Source organism: Ambystoma mexicanum, chromosome 6q, assembly GCF_040938575.1.
Source record: "Ambystoma mexicanum isolate Mex_15411 chromosome 6q, UKY_AmexF1_1, whole genome shotgun sequence".
Classification (NCBI taxonomy): domain Eukaryota; kingdom Metazoa; phylum Chordata; class Amphibia; order Caudata; family Ambystomatidae; genus Ambystoma; species Ambystoma mexicanum.
The window spans coordinates 928,922,680-928,938,722 of record NC_090937.1 but is presented as its reverse complement, the minus strand read 5'-3'; the positions used below and the strand labels follow the sequence as shown (position 1 = coordinate 928,938,722).

Genomic DNA, 16,043 nt, shown 5'->3' with positions numbered 1-16,043 from the left:
GGCAAGAAAGGAGGAAGCGTAGAGGCTCTTAGGAGAAGAGGCAAACCGAGTGGGAGCAAAGGCTGGGAGAATACACTTAAAGTGAGTAGCCTGGGGCTAGGTCGCACTAGTAATGAGAAGTAAGGTAGCAGGGATGGCGAGGAGCGTCCAATGGTTGGAGGCGGGTGGGGCCAGCAGTTGGCAGTTGGGGAGCAGGGGAGAACAAGGAGATGTAGTCCTTGCCTGGACTCTCTGTTCGTTCTTCACTGGTGGGTTGATACTGCGGTAGTGGGAGCTGGGAGCTTTCTCTCTCTCACCCCTGTTTTGCTCTGTTTATCTTTGTGTTCTCTTACTCTCTTTCTCATATCAGGTGAGACGCCTCTGTGGCTTAGTTTTTGTCTTGGCAGCTGACTGCAGTTTTACCTCTATAAAAATATGACTTCAGTTCCATAATAGACATAAATCAAAGTGGTAATGTCATCACAAGGCAATGTATTAAACAGTTTAGAGTTGAAGTAGAGCAATACATGAAAAAAATCAAAAGTACACCTCAAAACCCTTTTTTACTCAAATTCTCTCACTGACCACCACAACCACCCACTCATCCCCATGTGCAGTCCTGACCACCGTAAGAGACCTATATGGTACTTTTGCCCCTCCAGTTAAACCAGTTGTGCACTCCTGGCTTAGAGAAAGGGCTCAATACACAGTGTGAATTTCAAGAAATAGGGCCTATTTTGTAAAAACCAGAACACAGACAGGGGCATAGCCATGAGTGGTTATGAACTTGAAAATCAAATCTGAAGTCTGTGCGTTGGTTTTGCCAAGTGGAAAGTACACATGGTACAGAAAGTCAGCATGGTGGCACCACCATACATTATGAGTTTGAGACTGCCCTAGTGCTTCATACACTAAAGTCCAGCACAACTGATTTGCCTTTGTGAGACTAACAGACTTGGGTTGCTCAATTCATTGCTATGTTACAGAGGTAACACAAGCCCACCAGAGCCCTTTTTCCTCAAATACAGTTTTCCTGTAAAATGCATGGTAGAAAAGCATTTGCCACCAAAACAATGTTACATATTTCTACATTTCTGACAACTACCAAACTCAAGGTAGCTATAATCAAGTCCGCCCATCCATCAAACTCTCTTGAGTTGTACACCTTTGAATTACACCGTGGGAAAATATAACCGTAAACTCAAATTAAGGGGAAAATAAAAATCAGGTGATACATCAATATGCAAATAAGTCATGGCTGAGTGTTGTACTCCATTTGTAGGAATTATGACCTACTGTATAGAAGTCTAAGAACACATTGTAGAGGCAGTGATCATGTTCTGTTACAGTATCCCTCATCTTCACTCCATATAAACTGGTTGCATGGACATGGTCACACTGAACCACAGGCTAAAGCCAAAAGTTCAAAGAGCCGCCTAATGAAATGCAAGTTGTACAGTGGAGAAATTACTGGCAGGGCTGTCAATCCACAATCACTGTTAGAGTTAGTTTCAATCAATTGACAAGTTCCCAAGAGGGATCTGAGGAGATGAAGTAGCTGTGGTCTTAGATATAAGAAAGGGTGCAGGACACTGTGAGATGAGGGTTTCCAAGAGGAAATCCAGACAGCGAGATGAAGCTGGTCGAGGGCTTCAGAGGGAAGTCTCAGGTACGAAAGTGCAGGGAGACAAACCAAGGACTGCAAGAAGAGAAGGAGGATGACGTAGGACGAACACAGCAGGGCTAGGAATAGTTTCAGGAAAATGTAGACAATAAGCACAGAAATGTTGGGGAAACCGAGGGACAAGCATCATAAACACTAATCTGAAGCATTGAGATGCAAGGCAGTTGGCAGCTGAACCACTAAACACGAGGGCCGGCCTTGCAAGTCATACGCAACCCGGAATTGGTAGTCTGTCATATTGGGAAGGTAGTCTACAGCCCATGCGGCTGAGATCTTGAATGGGGCAATTTTTACAAGTAAGCACTACACATCATCAGCACAAATATTTGCTGCATAAGCATTATTCCTGAAATACCTTCTTCTGTTCAGGAGGATGGATGGCTACAATCTCACCTGGAAGGCAGAATGCAGGTTAGGAGATACAGTGCTGAAATGTGTGTACATATTGTGACAGGGCCACTATTTTGGCCTTCTCAAGCGGGGGACAGAGGGGAGAACCCGACTCCTAATACCTATTCCTGTTGTCTCTGTGTGGGTGGACCCCCTCCCAGGCCCTCCTTACCGGTTGCTCGGATGGCCTTCATACCATGGCGAGTAGTGGAGGAAGCCGGGCCGCGCACCAACGGGATGCCAGAGCCTAGCCAGGGGAGGACAGTGTCGTGGGAAGGCATCATCAGAGAGTCAGCAGGGGGTACGTGTGGGGGGTGCTGCGGCATGCCCTGCCGCAACCAGAATGCCAAAGGCAGACAAGAGGAGCCCGGTCTGTGTAATCCAGCAAGGCATGATGGCTTCACAAGGACATTGCGGAATGCAGTGAATGCTGCAACACCAGCCCCGCATCTACAGGGTCTGCTGGAGCCCACGCGTGAAAGTAATCCACTAGCCCACCAGAGATTTTCACTATGGGAGAAAGGCCTCCACGCAGGCCATATAAATCAGTGCCTGATTAAACCAAATGGGATTTCAATATTAAAGGAAGACCTCCAGGAAGGCCAGAGTATTCTTAACACCACTAACCCACAAGGGAGACCTTTAAGGAGAAAATGCCTCCAGTCCACATGGAAAATAGGCAGGCCTTAGACGCCCTTTTGAAGGCTATAAGCCCTTCCCCAGTAGCACACCCTGCAAATAAGGTAAGTGATTGCACAAGGTACATGGACCAATCCTGGGAGGAGGTAGGGTATTTAAGAATGTGTGCGTGAGTGGTTTGGTGTGTTAGTTGGGTGAGGACGGGAGGCACAGGGGGACGTCCGAGAAACCGGATAAGGAAAGTGCGACAGAAGTGAGGAGGTGTTGGAGAGAGGGGTCCGTAGAGTGTTAGAGTGGGGAGTGAGTGTAGCAGACGTAATGTAGTGGTATAGTGGTGGGAGTGTGAGGCGGTAGTAGTAGGTGGTGGGAGTACTGGAGGGTGATAGCGAGAGTAGAAGAGGTCATGGAGTGGTAGTAGAAGCAAAGTGTTAGTAAAGGTAAGGGGGAAGTAGTAGTAAATAAGTGGTGTTAGTAGAAGAGGGTAGTAGTAAAAGGAGGTAGTGGTGGTGGTAGAAAGGTGATATTGGTGGGAAATAGTATTGATGTAGGAGCAGGAATGTGGTAGTGGGGCAAGGAGGTAGCATAGAAGTAAGAAGAGACGAGAGGACAACACTGGAGAGGGTAGCTGGCAGTGACACTAAGAAGAAGAAGAGTAAGATTAAAGGGTGGAGCAAGGAAGGCAGAATGTGAGATTCAAGGGATAGCAGATGGTTGGGAGGAAAATAACATTCAAGCGCATTGTAGGTAAAGGCCAGGCAAGCTTGTGCATGGAGTGAGTCCGGTCCTCAGATTTTTGTTTCTGACTTTTTGAATAATCACCAGTGATGATCTCTCTTGTTGTCCTTTTCTACTCCTCCATTTCAGGCCCTCTGAAATCTGCAGGATGTCACAGCCTCACTTGTGGAGGTGATTTAGACAATGCCCCCTACTTTGTGACACTCTTGATGAGCAAGGGACAAGGACCATGGGGACAGAGGGACTTAGTGTGCTGTTGGAACGCTGCATCAAGCCTTAGCCGAAAGAGCAATAATAGAACTTGCAAAAACTCATCTTCATCGACAATGGCTTCCAAAATCAAAGAAAATGACATCATAACTAAGGCGGGCCACAACCTGACTACAGACATTTCAAGAAAAATGTTGACACACCTTACAAGAACATCCCAAGCAACTAAAAGACAACCTTAAATCCTCTTGACATGTAGATATCCAGAAGCTAGAAGAACAAGTCCATCTTATGGAACATGCTATCAAGGGCATTACAGACCAAAATGATTCTGGAAACGCTCAACTGGAGGATCTGAAATGTGCTTCTCAAGAATTGGAGTCCCATTTTGAAGATCTAGAAAACAGGTCTAGGCAGGAAAACATCTGCATTAAATCTTAAGGAGGGTCAAGAAGTATCCAACAACGTTTCCTATGTTCAATGATTGTTTCAAGAATTTCGGGTGGCACAGCACACATCCCACCAGTAATTGAAAGACAATGGGCTTTCAAAATAAGAGAAATACATCCAGGCCGAGGGACATGGTGGTGAAACTTACATTTCACAGAATGAAGGAGAAGATTCTTAGTAAAGCCAAGAAAAATCACCACTGTGCTATGAGGGGTCAGAGCTTCAGTTGTACCAGGACTCGGCCCAAATCCTTCTTCTAAAAACAAGAGCACTTTAGAGGATCACTAAGCAGCTGAATAAGTGTCAAGTGGGATACAGATGGTTATTCTCATTCGCCCTTCATTTTAAGCTCGGGAATTCTCCAGAATGGGAAGCTGGCAACAGGGTTTTATGTTAGAACAATGCATTTGTTTGACCAAAATGTGAAAGGTAGCTTTTTTCTTAACCTAACAGATCATCCGGGCTGGGGCAGGGCTCCACAGCATGCACACCAATGGAGTTGAGGATGGGTGGGAGGAAGCTCTGGCTCTAAGAGCCCAGCAAACTGAGATAGCTTCCTGGACTATTAATGTCCTGCTTTAAAATACATAAACTTGGACGCTTTTGGGTCTTAGTTATTTTCACCTTGGCATCATTGTTTTTGCTTGTTATTCATGGTTATAGACTTTGCAAAATAGCATAGTCGGTGAATAGGAGTCTATCAATGTTTTAAAAATGATTTTATTTGCAAGTGTTGGGAGGGGGGTGGGGTTGAATGTTTGGCCTCTTCCCATCCCTCCCCAAGTTCATGTGCTTTCTGCCGCACATAAAGGTCTGTATTTCCCCTTGCAGGAGTGGGTTAACCTTTGGGGATCGCACAATCTATTCCATGGGTTATGTTTCTTCCACTGCAGCTACATTTAAATATTCTGGGTATAATTGTTAAATGATTTTAGTTATCAGCTTTTATTGCTTTCTTTATTTTTCTTTTGGAACTTTGGGTGACGTTTGGATTAATCAGAGAAAGATTTCTACAGCTCATCTTTGTAACAGACAATGAGTTTACCTTCCTAAATAAATGGGGTACTGAAAGGCACCAGACTAGAAACTCTTATTCGGTCACAAGTGAACTCTATGAATATGGTTAGAAGCATCATTTTAAATGACCAAAGCAACCCTATGTCAGATGCAGTCAGTCCTCCCTTGGTAGTGTTGGGATGGAAAGAATACCCTAATAGACTATGGGACAACAGTCATAGTGCAAAACTTGTAAACTAGAATGCTAAATTGTCTAAATGTATCAAAGCACCAAATAATGCATCTCACTGTGACAATACAATCTTCAATTATTTTTTGTGATGTTCTTCTGGTCCGGTGAATTGGAAAGAAATTGCAAGATGCTAATTGAGGACCTTCCAAAAGACTTCCTACATGTTTCGATCCCACAAGATGGATGGGGGATTTTCATCAGGGGCTACGGAAACCTATTGACTGGTACATGGTACCTACATGTGGCAAAACATTTCTAGAACTCATCTTCGATACAATTAATTTACCTTCCTAAATAAATGGGGAATTGAAAGGCACTGGGCTACAATCCCTAATATGTACATAACTGAACTCTATGAATATGGTTACAAGCCTAATTTGTATCATCTTTTTCACATGACTAAGATGTTATCCCAGAAAGTCAAAGACCTCAATTTCCTGCCAAAACATTAGAAACTATTCCATTAATTGCTGAATGAACAGTCAGTAATTGGCGGGCTCCAGGAGAATCATCTTCTCAGGAGAGAAAAGTCCAGATGTAGACACAAGACATACCCTTATATAAACCACTCCTCCAAAACAGCAGGAGTCTTTTTAGTGCCCCATAAAGAAAATCGTTTTCCGTATTAGATCAGCTAATTGACAAACATGGAATGTATTACATGCTTAGATGGCACTGGGGAACTGTGCCCCTCCCTTTAGTCAACACATAGGTCACTAATATGGGTGCCAGAAGACATTTTGAAGGACCCTATGCTGAAAAATGAGTCAGGAGAGAAAATTAAGCATTACCTTTTCCCTGAACCTCCCGTTAGGTACTAATGAATCAACTAACTGGGATGTTTTTAAGAAGGTTCACCAGAGAGAATTGATCACCATGACAGCAGAAAGGAGAAGGCTTTTCAGACTGACTGAGAAGGCTCTACTTAAATAATTATGGGTGGTAAGGGGCGAATGGATTTTTTGCATACAAAACAGGTAGAAAAATAACAATTGTAATCATACTGGTAACATGCTGGTTGCTAAATTAAGAAGATAAAGTAATGCCCATTATATCAAGGGCTCTCAGGGCAACTTTCTGACTCTAAAGGGTGATGTCTGTTTTTTTATAAGTCCCCTTACAGATCTGATTCACCATCCAAGGATTCAATCAACAAATATCTGCAGTGCATAAATCTTGCACAGCTGTGGCACTTGTGAGTAGAATTATTTCACTCTTCAATAGATTACAAAGAGATTCTAACCGCAATCAAATTACACAAGCCAATCAAAGCCCCAAGATCAGATGAATACACTGGGAATTCTTATAAGACATGCACCACTATTCTACCCCCAAAGTTGACTTCACAGTTCACAAGATTTAGAGAGGTAGACTTGGTAATGAATATCAAGTCAAAATCTAAGATCCCCTTGATTGATGAACCTAGAAAGCATCCTTCGGACTGTACATAAAATAGGCCCATTTCCCTTATCAATCAGACCCTATATTATGTATGGACATTTTAGCCACCAGGTTGGACGAGATCATGCCAAAATGAATAAATGCTGGTCAATCTGGATGTGTTAATGGCAGCCAAACTATTGATAATAAGTGCACAGTGATGCACCTAATAGAACAATTCAAAGATAAGCATCATCCAGCTTTCTTGGGATAATTGACTAAGTAGAATTAATGTTTTCTCAACACTGCGTTTCATGTTTTATGGCATTGGTTAGAGCTTGCTACACTAAGCCATAAGCAAAGGTATCAGTACATGGAAAACACATTGAGAGATTTGCACTGACTCAGGAAACAAAACGGCGGCTCCCTGTAAACAATTCTATTGTAGTAAGCTTAGAACCCTTGGCCATTAGAATTCAGAACAATGAGGGGCATCGGGGAATCAGCTTGGCTCACAGACCTAATATATTTTATGATGACATTTTACATTCATTGTCAAATCCTTCCCTTTGTCTACCCAATTTGCAGGAAAAGTTGGGAGAGAAGGATCAGAAAGTGGGATAAACGTCTTACCCTTAATCATTTTTAATCAATCCCTCTTCCAGTTCCATGGCAGTGGCAGCGGTGGTGGATGGTCTGACATCGAAGAAAACAAGTATGTGAGGTAGGAGGAATGAAAAAAATAAAAGATAAGGGAGAGTGGGGGGAGGATGATGGTGTGGGTGGGGGAAGCATCCTTCAGGTTCCATGTAGTGCGGTCTGAGATTAGCAATTTCATTCCGCGATCCAAGGTACCTGACTGGCTGCTCCGCCTGCCCCTGGTGCTAATGGCAGTTAGTATGTTTCAATCTGTCCACTGTGTGAGGTTGGCATCATGGAAGAAGACACAGACAACAAATTCAATGCAACAGAAATACTTGCATTAACTTAAATGTCAGGATGGTGTAAGGCCATATGCTATGCTTGCCCTCACAACTAAAACAAAACAATGTGTAGGGATGTCAACCATAAACTAAACAGTGTTCCAAAAGTAAAGGTCTAAGTTATTTCCATCTCAGGCTTATTCTTCAGATCCTCCTCTCAAAGTACAAACAAGTTCACCACAGAGTTTAATTTACCTTCTCTTGGATTTAAGGTAAACAGTCCCACACTTTTTAAATGTCAGGATTCCCTTCCCTAAGTTCAATACAGTTTAATTGCAGCAAGTCTCAGGGTTCCCTTCCCAAAGTTCAATTTAACAGTTGTCATAAAAGGAAGTACCTTGAGGCTCTGTCTTTAAGATAAGTTCCAACAAATCTTCACAACTCAGGGTTCCCTTCCTTCTTAACAATTAACATACTTGTCGTGATCCTTTTTAGCACGTTGGGTTTCTCTGGTCCAGGTGCAGTTATCAGACCACACGGTCCACCTATCGCAGATTGCGCAACCAGGAATCCTTGATTCTCCTGCTCGCACATAGGCACCTCTGTGTTTCAAGTACCTTAATTTGGCTTCTGTATTCAATACACATTGTATCTCTCATTATATTACATGGTCTTATTCATACTTCACTTCTGGAGACCCTTTCCCCCCTTCATGCTTAGCTTCCTCCAAGTATATAGGTTATTGTCCTTTAAGCACAGTTTTGGGGTTTTATCATTTCGATATTCAACAAACTAATCATTTTTCAAATGTAGCTTCAAAAATGAAAAAGTGTTTCACAGACTTGACTTCGACTATGCAGTCAGAGTCCTTGATTAGACTTGGTTTACTATTTTCTTTCAGTGCGTGATTCAATATTAGCAGATCTGATACTTTCTTTCAGTTCATTATTCAATATTGGCAGCTTTGCTGCTTTCTTTCCGTTTATTATTCAATATTGGCATGTTTGCTGCTTTCTTTCAGTTTGTTATTCAATATTAGCAGATGTGCTATGCCCTGCGCCACTTGCCTTTCTTTCATTCATATAACTTCATAGCTCCATCTGTAACTGAATCATTTATTCCCTCAGCGCCGTTCACTACTTTCACAGGCTTCCCGGAGCGCCCCGGTCTCTGGGTAACTTTCCCAGCACTCACTGGTCATAGGTGTCTTCCTCTTGCGGCTCTCGCTGATTTCCTCCTTTGCTCTGGCTGCTGGTCCGGATTCCGTGAGCCCCGCTCATCTGTGGAATGGAGATTGGCTGGCACAGGCAGCTTCAATACCTCTGCGAGGCTGGACACAGCGTCCTCTTTGCTCAACCTCGCCACAGCTCCAACTGCTTCCACTTCACACGGGAGGCTCCCCTCGGCTTGGGGATGTCGGCCGGTGTCCCGTCTCCACCTCGGGTCACACTGTTAGGAAAGATTTGATAATTGTATGTAATTTTCCCTCCATGCGTCATCCCCCAAACTTTTTGCTGCTGTTTAGACACCATTGACTGACTTTGCCAGAGAAGCACAGCCTTCAGATGCACTCTTCTGGGCTTTCGCTCACTTTTTTTATGGGGAAACTGACATGCCCTACAGACAGTCAGTACTGGGAGACTTTGTTTCCATTAGTCCTTTTCTCATGTTGCAACTTTTGTGCAACATGTAACAAGTGTGCAATGTATCTTACCATACAGCACATTTGGGTCTATAGTCATTTCCAAAGGCCCTAGATACTCTCGCTGGACTTTTTATGAACTGTGCAGATGTGTCATGGACAGGATAGGTGGCAGCTATCGTTTTGCATTATTTTTAACCCTTTCCTGCCATGTTAACCGCGTTTGGCACAAATAGGTGGCATGGCTCCAAAATGGCCATGCCACAAGGTTCTTTGTCCTGTCCTTTGGCCATCTTGCCCCTTCACCTCCCCCAGGTCAAGTCGACCCGGGCCAGTCCTTATTTGGTCATGCACTTTCCCACGAATCCCAATGCTTTTGCGGGCTTCTGCATGCCTTGTGTGTGTGCCTCCAGGATGTGGGCTGGGATGTCTGGTCCCAATACACATCCTGGGTGCCAGAGAGTCTTGAGTGTCCTGAATGCCTGAGATCACTGTGGTCTGTGATTGGTCCACGTATGGAGTGTGTGGTTGTGAGCAGATCTCCCATTGGGTGCCCTCCGTTTTGGCGCGAAGGGAACTTTGGATAAGAGAAGGCTGGAAACAACATTACCATGTCGATCTCCTGAGTTCTCACTGAACAAAGGATAGGATCCAAGTATCCTGCAACTACGAAGCTGAGTCGAGGAACCGCTGGTGACCCGCTGGAAGGTTTGTCACCCTGAGCCCGCTGTCGTCCCGTGGGACCCCTCTGCATCTGGTCGTCCTAGAAGGTCTGCGAAGACGCTTCGACCCATTGGAATAGTGGGACCAACTATTCTCGGCACCTGCACCAAAACCTGTAAGTGCGCTGTCTCGGAAGTGTCCCTGGGCCAACCAGTGGACTGACTAGTTTACGCAGGACCTTTGCTCTGTCTCTGCCGTCGTTTCGAGGAAGCCCTCGAAACTTGGTATACTGCTAGCTCTGTGGCCACGTCACCCTCATATCGAATTTAGTACACTTGGCATTCCCAGGTCTGAAGTGAGACGAATGAGCGCGGACCGGAGTAAACTCGGTTACCGTGTTGCCCTGCTGCGGCAACGTCCTTTGCAAGTCCGGTGCATTTGTGACCCTCTTGCCCCTGAAGCCTGCTGCAGTGAAACTGGGGCAATTCATCCACCCGGAGAGGAGAAATTGCCACTGTCTTGTTTGGGAATCCTCGCTGGATCTCAGTAACTAAAAGGTGCCGAGACGTCCTTTTTGCCGCATTCAAACCTGCAACCGAATTGGACTAACCTGCCGAAGTTTGGGTCTCCTTGCATCAGGAACCGGTGAGTAATCAATACCCCAACCGGTGGCCCCTAGTGCAAGAGCCCATTTTTACGTATGAGTGGCCCCTGGGGGCCCCTCTCCTATCCACTGCTATTGTGAAATAGCGACTCCATCCCGAACACTTGAACTGCCTCTGGCTTCAAGTGGAGGTCCTTCCTGAATAGTGGGAACTTATTCTTCATCGCCTTATCCACCTTCCCAAGCTGCTAGAGACCCCTGAAGAGACCCTGTTTTGCCCATTGGAACAACCGCGTGCGCTTGCACTACATGTACTATTGAGCACAAGGCTCCTCTCTTCTTTGGGCTTGGACTGCCTCTTAGTTAGGTGAATAACAGATGTTGAACTGGGTCTAAAGATTAACTGCACTGCCTGTTTCCTTCCCGTCTAGGTTGTCGACATATTTCGTGCAGTCACCCTTTTAGACCCCCCCTGGTCTTGTATATATATTGTCTTAAGTGTGATGTATTGGTTTACTTAGAGTGACTGTGATTCTTTGCTATGGTCTATGTTACAAAGGACTTGTAATAAATGTGTCTATATTTTTAATATAACACCTGTCTGGAGTAATTTGTAAGTGTCCTTGCTCTGTGTGCTCATTGAGGTCATTCAGTCACCCTCACCCCTCCTGAGATTTAGGGCCTCATTCCGAGTTTGGAGGTTGCCATGGCGCTATTTGCGCCATGGCTGCCTCCAAAACCGGGTCTGACTACGGTTTGGTGAGATGGGGACTTACCAGTCCATTCCGACCTTGGAGGGACCGGTAAATTCCCATTTACCAAACCATTCCCATTTGAGACCCCATAGGGCTCAATGGGAATGGCGCAAATAACAGCCCGGCGCATGCCAAGGCCATTATTTGTGCCCTGGTCCCCTAACAGGAACTGTAAGGTACGTTTGGTCTGACCAAACGTACCTTACGGGTCCCGTTGGGGGACCTCGGAATAGGGTGCAAAGGGATTACCGGCACCGGTGTCCTTACAGGTGCCCGGTATCCCTTTGCGCCAGAGTCGGAATGAGGCCCTTAGTCTTGACCGCCTGCCATAGCTACCCTGATTGGTCTGGCTTGTCCAGAGGTTACCCTGTTCCAAGAAACTAGGTTGGCCTTCTGAACCTCTGCCCCTCCTGGTCAGAGTTCAGAAATCCTTCTTAACACTCACCACGGCTGCCTCCAGACTCCAGGGTATCCTGCTGAACTCTCCCCAAGTTGCCCAGGTCTCTGACTCGCTCCACTTCATGGCTTTTCCTTTTATACACCTGTGTTACTTCAATAGGCTGCAGGTGTATTCCATTATTCAATTCTGCCTGACTCTGATTAAGAGGACATGCCTGACCTTCATACCTTGCAGGCATCTTCTTCGTCCCAGTACCTAGGTGGTGAGAGTGGGTGGTGTTCATTACTCTCAGTTGTCTCTTCCTCGTCTTAGTACTGGCAGGTGTCCCAAGAGGAGAAAGAAGGGGAGCTGACCTACAGTAACCCATAAAGGTCTGGGCGGGTTAGGTTGATTTTCATTAGGATAATGGGGATACCATGTCTTGGCTAAAGGCACACCACTCCCAATCTCCAAGGACCCTGCACCCAGGTGACCCTCCCTCGCTTGTCCACCCCCAGGGTCAGGATCCAAATGCAATGGCCTTTCCCTGGCCACCAGCGTAGAGGATCCAAGAGTAGTAGGAGCGAGAATACCCACAGGTTTCTCACAACTGGCAATATGGTACATTTATATTTTTTACATGTCTATGCACATCCAAGGGGGTGACAAAGCTAAAAAAAATGTAGGTTTCAGAATACATTTCGAAGGCAATCAAATCATCAGGTATATTATGCTACAAATTCCGTACACCAAATTGTGTGTCAAAAAATCATAATGAGTAAACAAACTGCTAATGATAGGAAACAAAACCCTTCCATATTTGTGCAAGAAACCAAGTCCAACATCTAGATGCATCTGTGAATATATGTTCCCAGCCTTCACCAAAATGGTTACACTCGAGACTGACCACAAAGATTACATCAATACCTGTGCAACAAGAAGAGCCTCTTTAAGTTGACCTCTGGACGTAAAAAACGTGACAAGCTTCTTCACATCCCCAGTCGCTATGCAGTATGGAATGACATCATCATTTTCTTCCTGAATTAACTGATCTGCTCTCCTAATACACAAAAACAGAAAAGGCATAATTACTGAAACATTTTATCAAAGGTGTAACAAACTGAGGATTGAAAATTCCATAAGTAACGATTTACGATTCAGATACCTTATACATTTCTTTTATTTATAAACTGTATTTTGAGATAAGACCGATATCACAAAATTATTGTAAACATGACATGCAAGGTTAATGACATGATACCATGAATTCAAACATACCCGCCCTATTAAACTGCATAGAACTCCATTTCCACACCTCTGTGACATATCCTTTAATGCTCATTCTTCTGTGCTTCCAGTGGGGCACTTCCATTCGTTTGTGTAGACTGCGCTAAATATATTTTTTTTAAAAATGTTTTTATTTTATTGTATATGGTTACATAAATATAACCTTTCACAAATACATACACAAAAAAGAAGAAAGTTTGGTTTCATCTAAAAACAGTACATATACAAAAGTTAAGAAAATGAAAAATGTATTTCATCTAAATAAAAAAGCAGTTTCGCATCCAAGCCAATTAAAAGAAAAAAACAGCCATTGGAAATCAACTTGACCATAGACAAAGGGGCCTAAAAGGGCAACCTTTCCCATTCTCTTCCCTTATCCGTTTTGCACTGCCCTCTTACACCCCAGAGCTTCCAACAGTGTTAGTATACATTTTACAGTTCTAGGTTACAAGCTTCAAGCATCTTAATAACAGCAATCGTTTTTTGGTTGGATTGACCATCAATCAGGCTTTCCCAGAAGTTGTCATTTACCCAATATGTCGAATCCGACATGAACCTCCCAAGAAACTGTTGCCTGGGGACTCTTGTGCCCATGCATTCCATCATCAGATGCTTGATTGATTGATTTTCTGGCTTGGTACAAAATTGACATAGGTTCACATCTAAGGCCCCCAAACCTCTTCTCGCCAGGACTTCACCTGTGTGAAGTATATTCAATCTTAATCTCAAGAATTTATTCCTTGACCTAAAGTCTGGGAATTTGGTTAAATATTTGCTCAGGAAGCCCAGTTTTCTTTCCGTCATTTGGAGAGGGTTTGGGTGTGGCCCTGATCTTACTTTCTCAAGGGTCCTAATCCAATCCATTTCCTCCCATTTCTTTTTAGCTTTTAATGGATTTCACTCTAACAATTTGGGATCAATATCCGCGTTCACTTGCCACTCTTGCACAAGCGACTCAAGCCTGCCCAGATGTTGAGAATTACCCGCCTCCAGATGTCGTTTCATGTCTGTATACAGGGATTGATCTTGTGATAACATGATACAATGATATAGAATCATCAATTTCCACCCGGCTTGTGATTGTAACGATCTGAGGCCCAGTTCAAATCTAATATTCTCCATAGAGAGACTCATCGGTAATCCCAAGGCATGCTTCCAGACGAGGCCTTCCCATTTTTGCCAGGGTGTATTCCATAACTGGGGTTTCGCTTCTAACCCATATAGCAGAATGGGGATCACTTTGGCCTGGTAAAACTTGAGCACTGGTATAAACGAGAATTTACCAAATGTCTAATGGATTCTTTTCATCTGGGCCGCAAGGGGTTTTATTTTTGTCTCGAGGTCTGACTCTGCCTTGCATACTGCTGGGGTGGCGTAAATTTTTTTGCCCAGATAAACCAGGTCTTCCACCCTGATAATTGACTCCCCCCCCCATTGACCACCTTGGAAATTAGATTTTTTTGTTCTTTTGCCTAAAGACTAACACCTTAGATTTAGTTGGATTCAATGAAAGCCCATTTTCGACTGCATTTTTTTGGATGCCATTTAATAATCGTTGCAGACCAATGGCTGTTTTATCAAGAACCACCACATCGTCTGCGTCGGCCAGCCAGTGTATTTTCTTACCATTTATGGTAGGGCTGGCCAACGCCGAGGATGCTAGAAAATCCCCCATATCAGATGTGTAGGGGTTGAAGAATAACGGGGTCCCAAGACAGCCCTGTCTAACCCCCCCGTTTACTCTCACTGGGTCAGATAGATGGCCCTCCGCATCTAATCTTACCCTGATGTCATTTCCCTTGTGGAATTCGATGAGCATCGCCAGGAGCCCCTCTGGAATGCCTTTCGCTCTTAATTTCATCCAGAGCCTTCCTCTGTCCACTTGGTCAAAAGCCCTTGAGAAGTCTACCCAGGCACCATATAGTTGTCCTCCTCCTTTGACCTGTGTTTTTTCACTCAGTAAATTTAGTATCATACCATTCACTGCCGTTGAAAGTCCCCTCCTGAAACCTGTTTGACATTCTGAGAGCACTCTGACTTTTTTTTCCCATGATTCCAATTCCCCCAGCAAGATTTTCATAAAAATCTTGCTGTCAATATCCAACATGGCGATGGGACGGTAGTTTTTCGCCAGTTCCCTATCGCCCCCCTTGAATAATGGGATAATTGTGGCGGTACGCCAGGAAGACGGGAGTTGTTTCAGGGACAGAATTTCCCCAAAATGCCAGTTTAGCAATTTTGCCCATAAGGCCGGGTTGCTCTTCAGGACTTGATATGTAAGGCCATTTGGCCCTGCTGCCTTTGAAGACGAGGCCTTCTTGATGATATCTTCAATATCCGAGGTGTTAAATTCAAGCCTCCATTCTGCCTCAATGTTATAATTACATACTGTTCTAATCGGTTGACCGAATACTGAGTTAAGATATTTGATCCAGTCATCCTCAGGGACTAAGTTACACAGTTGGGTTGTTTTCTCCCCTTCCAAGTCTCGCATGAAATCCCAGAACCCTTTTGCATCCCTTTTCCCTAGGACCTCCAAAATGTGCTCCCCATCCAGTTGGAACCTTTTTGCATTACGTGCCACAGACCATTGTTTATACCTATTTTTGAGTATTCTAATTTGTAGCCCTTGTACCATTTTACCAATAGATGGATCTTTTATTATGAACATTAACCAACTATTAAGATCTTTGTTCTTTGTCGTCGTCTCTTCGTCATAAACGTGCCGATTAACCTGTTTCGCCCCCCCCATTTAATTTCGGGGGTCAGATGTGCCAGATGAATTTAATAAAACCTGACGGAGAACAATTCACCTTTTGCACGTCTTCTGATAGTGCTAACAACCTTTCATTCAGGAGAACTCCTCCAGCTTTATATTTATGTAGACGCACTTTACCTTTCCAGGCCGTCAACCCCAGAGTAATGCGTGGCAACATTTCTGATGAAATCTCTGCAAAGAAAAGTCCAACCTCAAGTGATCACTACCCCCACCCCCTTCTTTTATGTTTAGATGTACTCTCTGTTCAAATAGGCCACTAGAAAGGAAGAGGTAGTCCAATATTGAGGCAGATAGA

The 16,043-nt window shown here is 44.3% G+C and overlaps 1 protein-coding gene across 3 annotated transcripts in view; it reads right to left on the bottom strand.

Moving 5' to 3' along the window:
* WDR17 (WD repeat domain 17) overlaps positions 1–16,043 on the bottom strand; it is a 2,439,098-nt gene that overhangs the window by 820,387 nt on the left and 1,602,668 nt on the right. For all 3 annotated transcript variants that reach the window (XM_069631441.1, XM_069631439.1, XM_069631440.1), the window contains one exon: positions 12,610–12,742. In XM_069631441.1, coding sequence (XP_069487542.1) covers positions 12,610–12,742 — 133 coding nt within the window. The remainder of the gene's footprint in view (positions 1–12,609; positions 12,743–16,043) is intronic.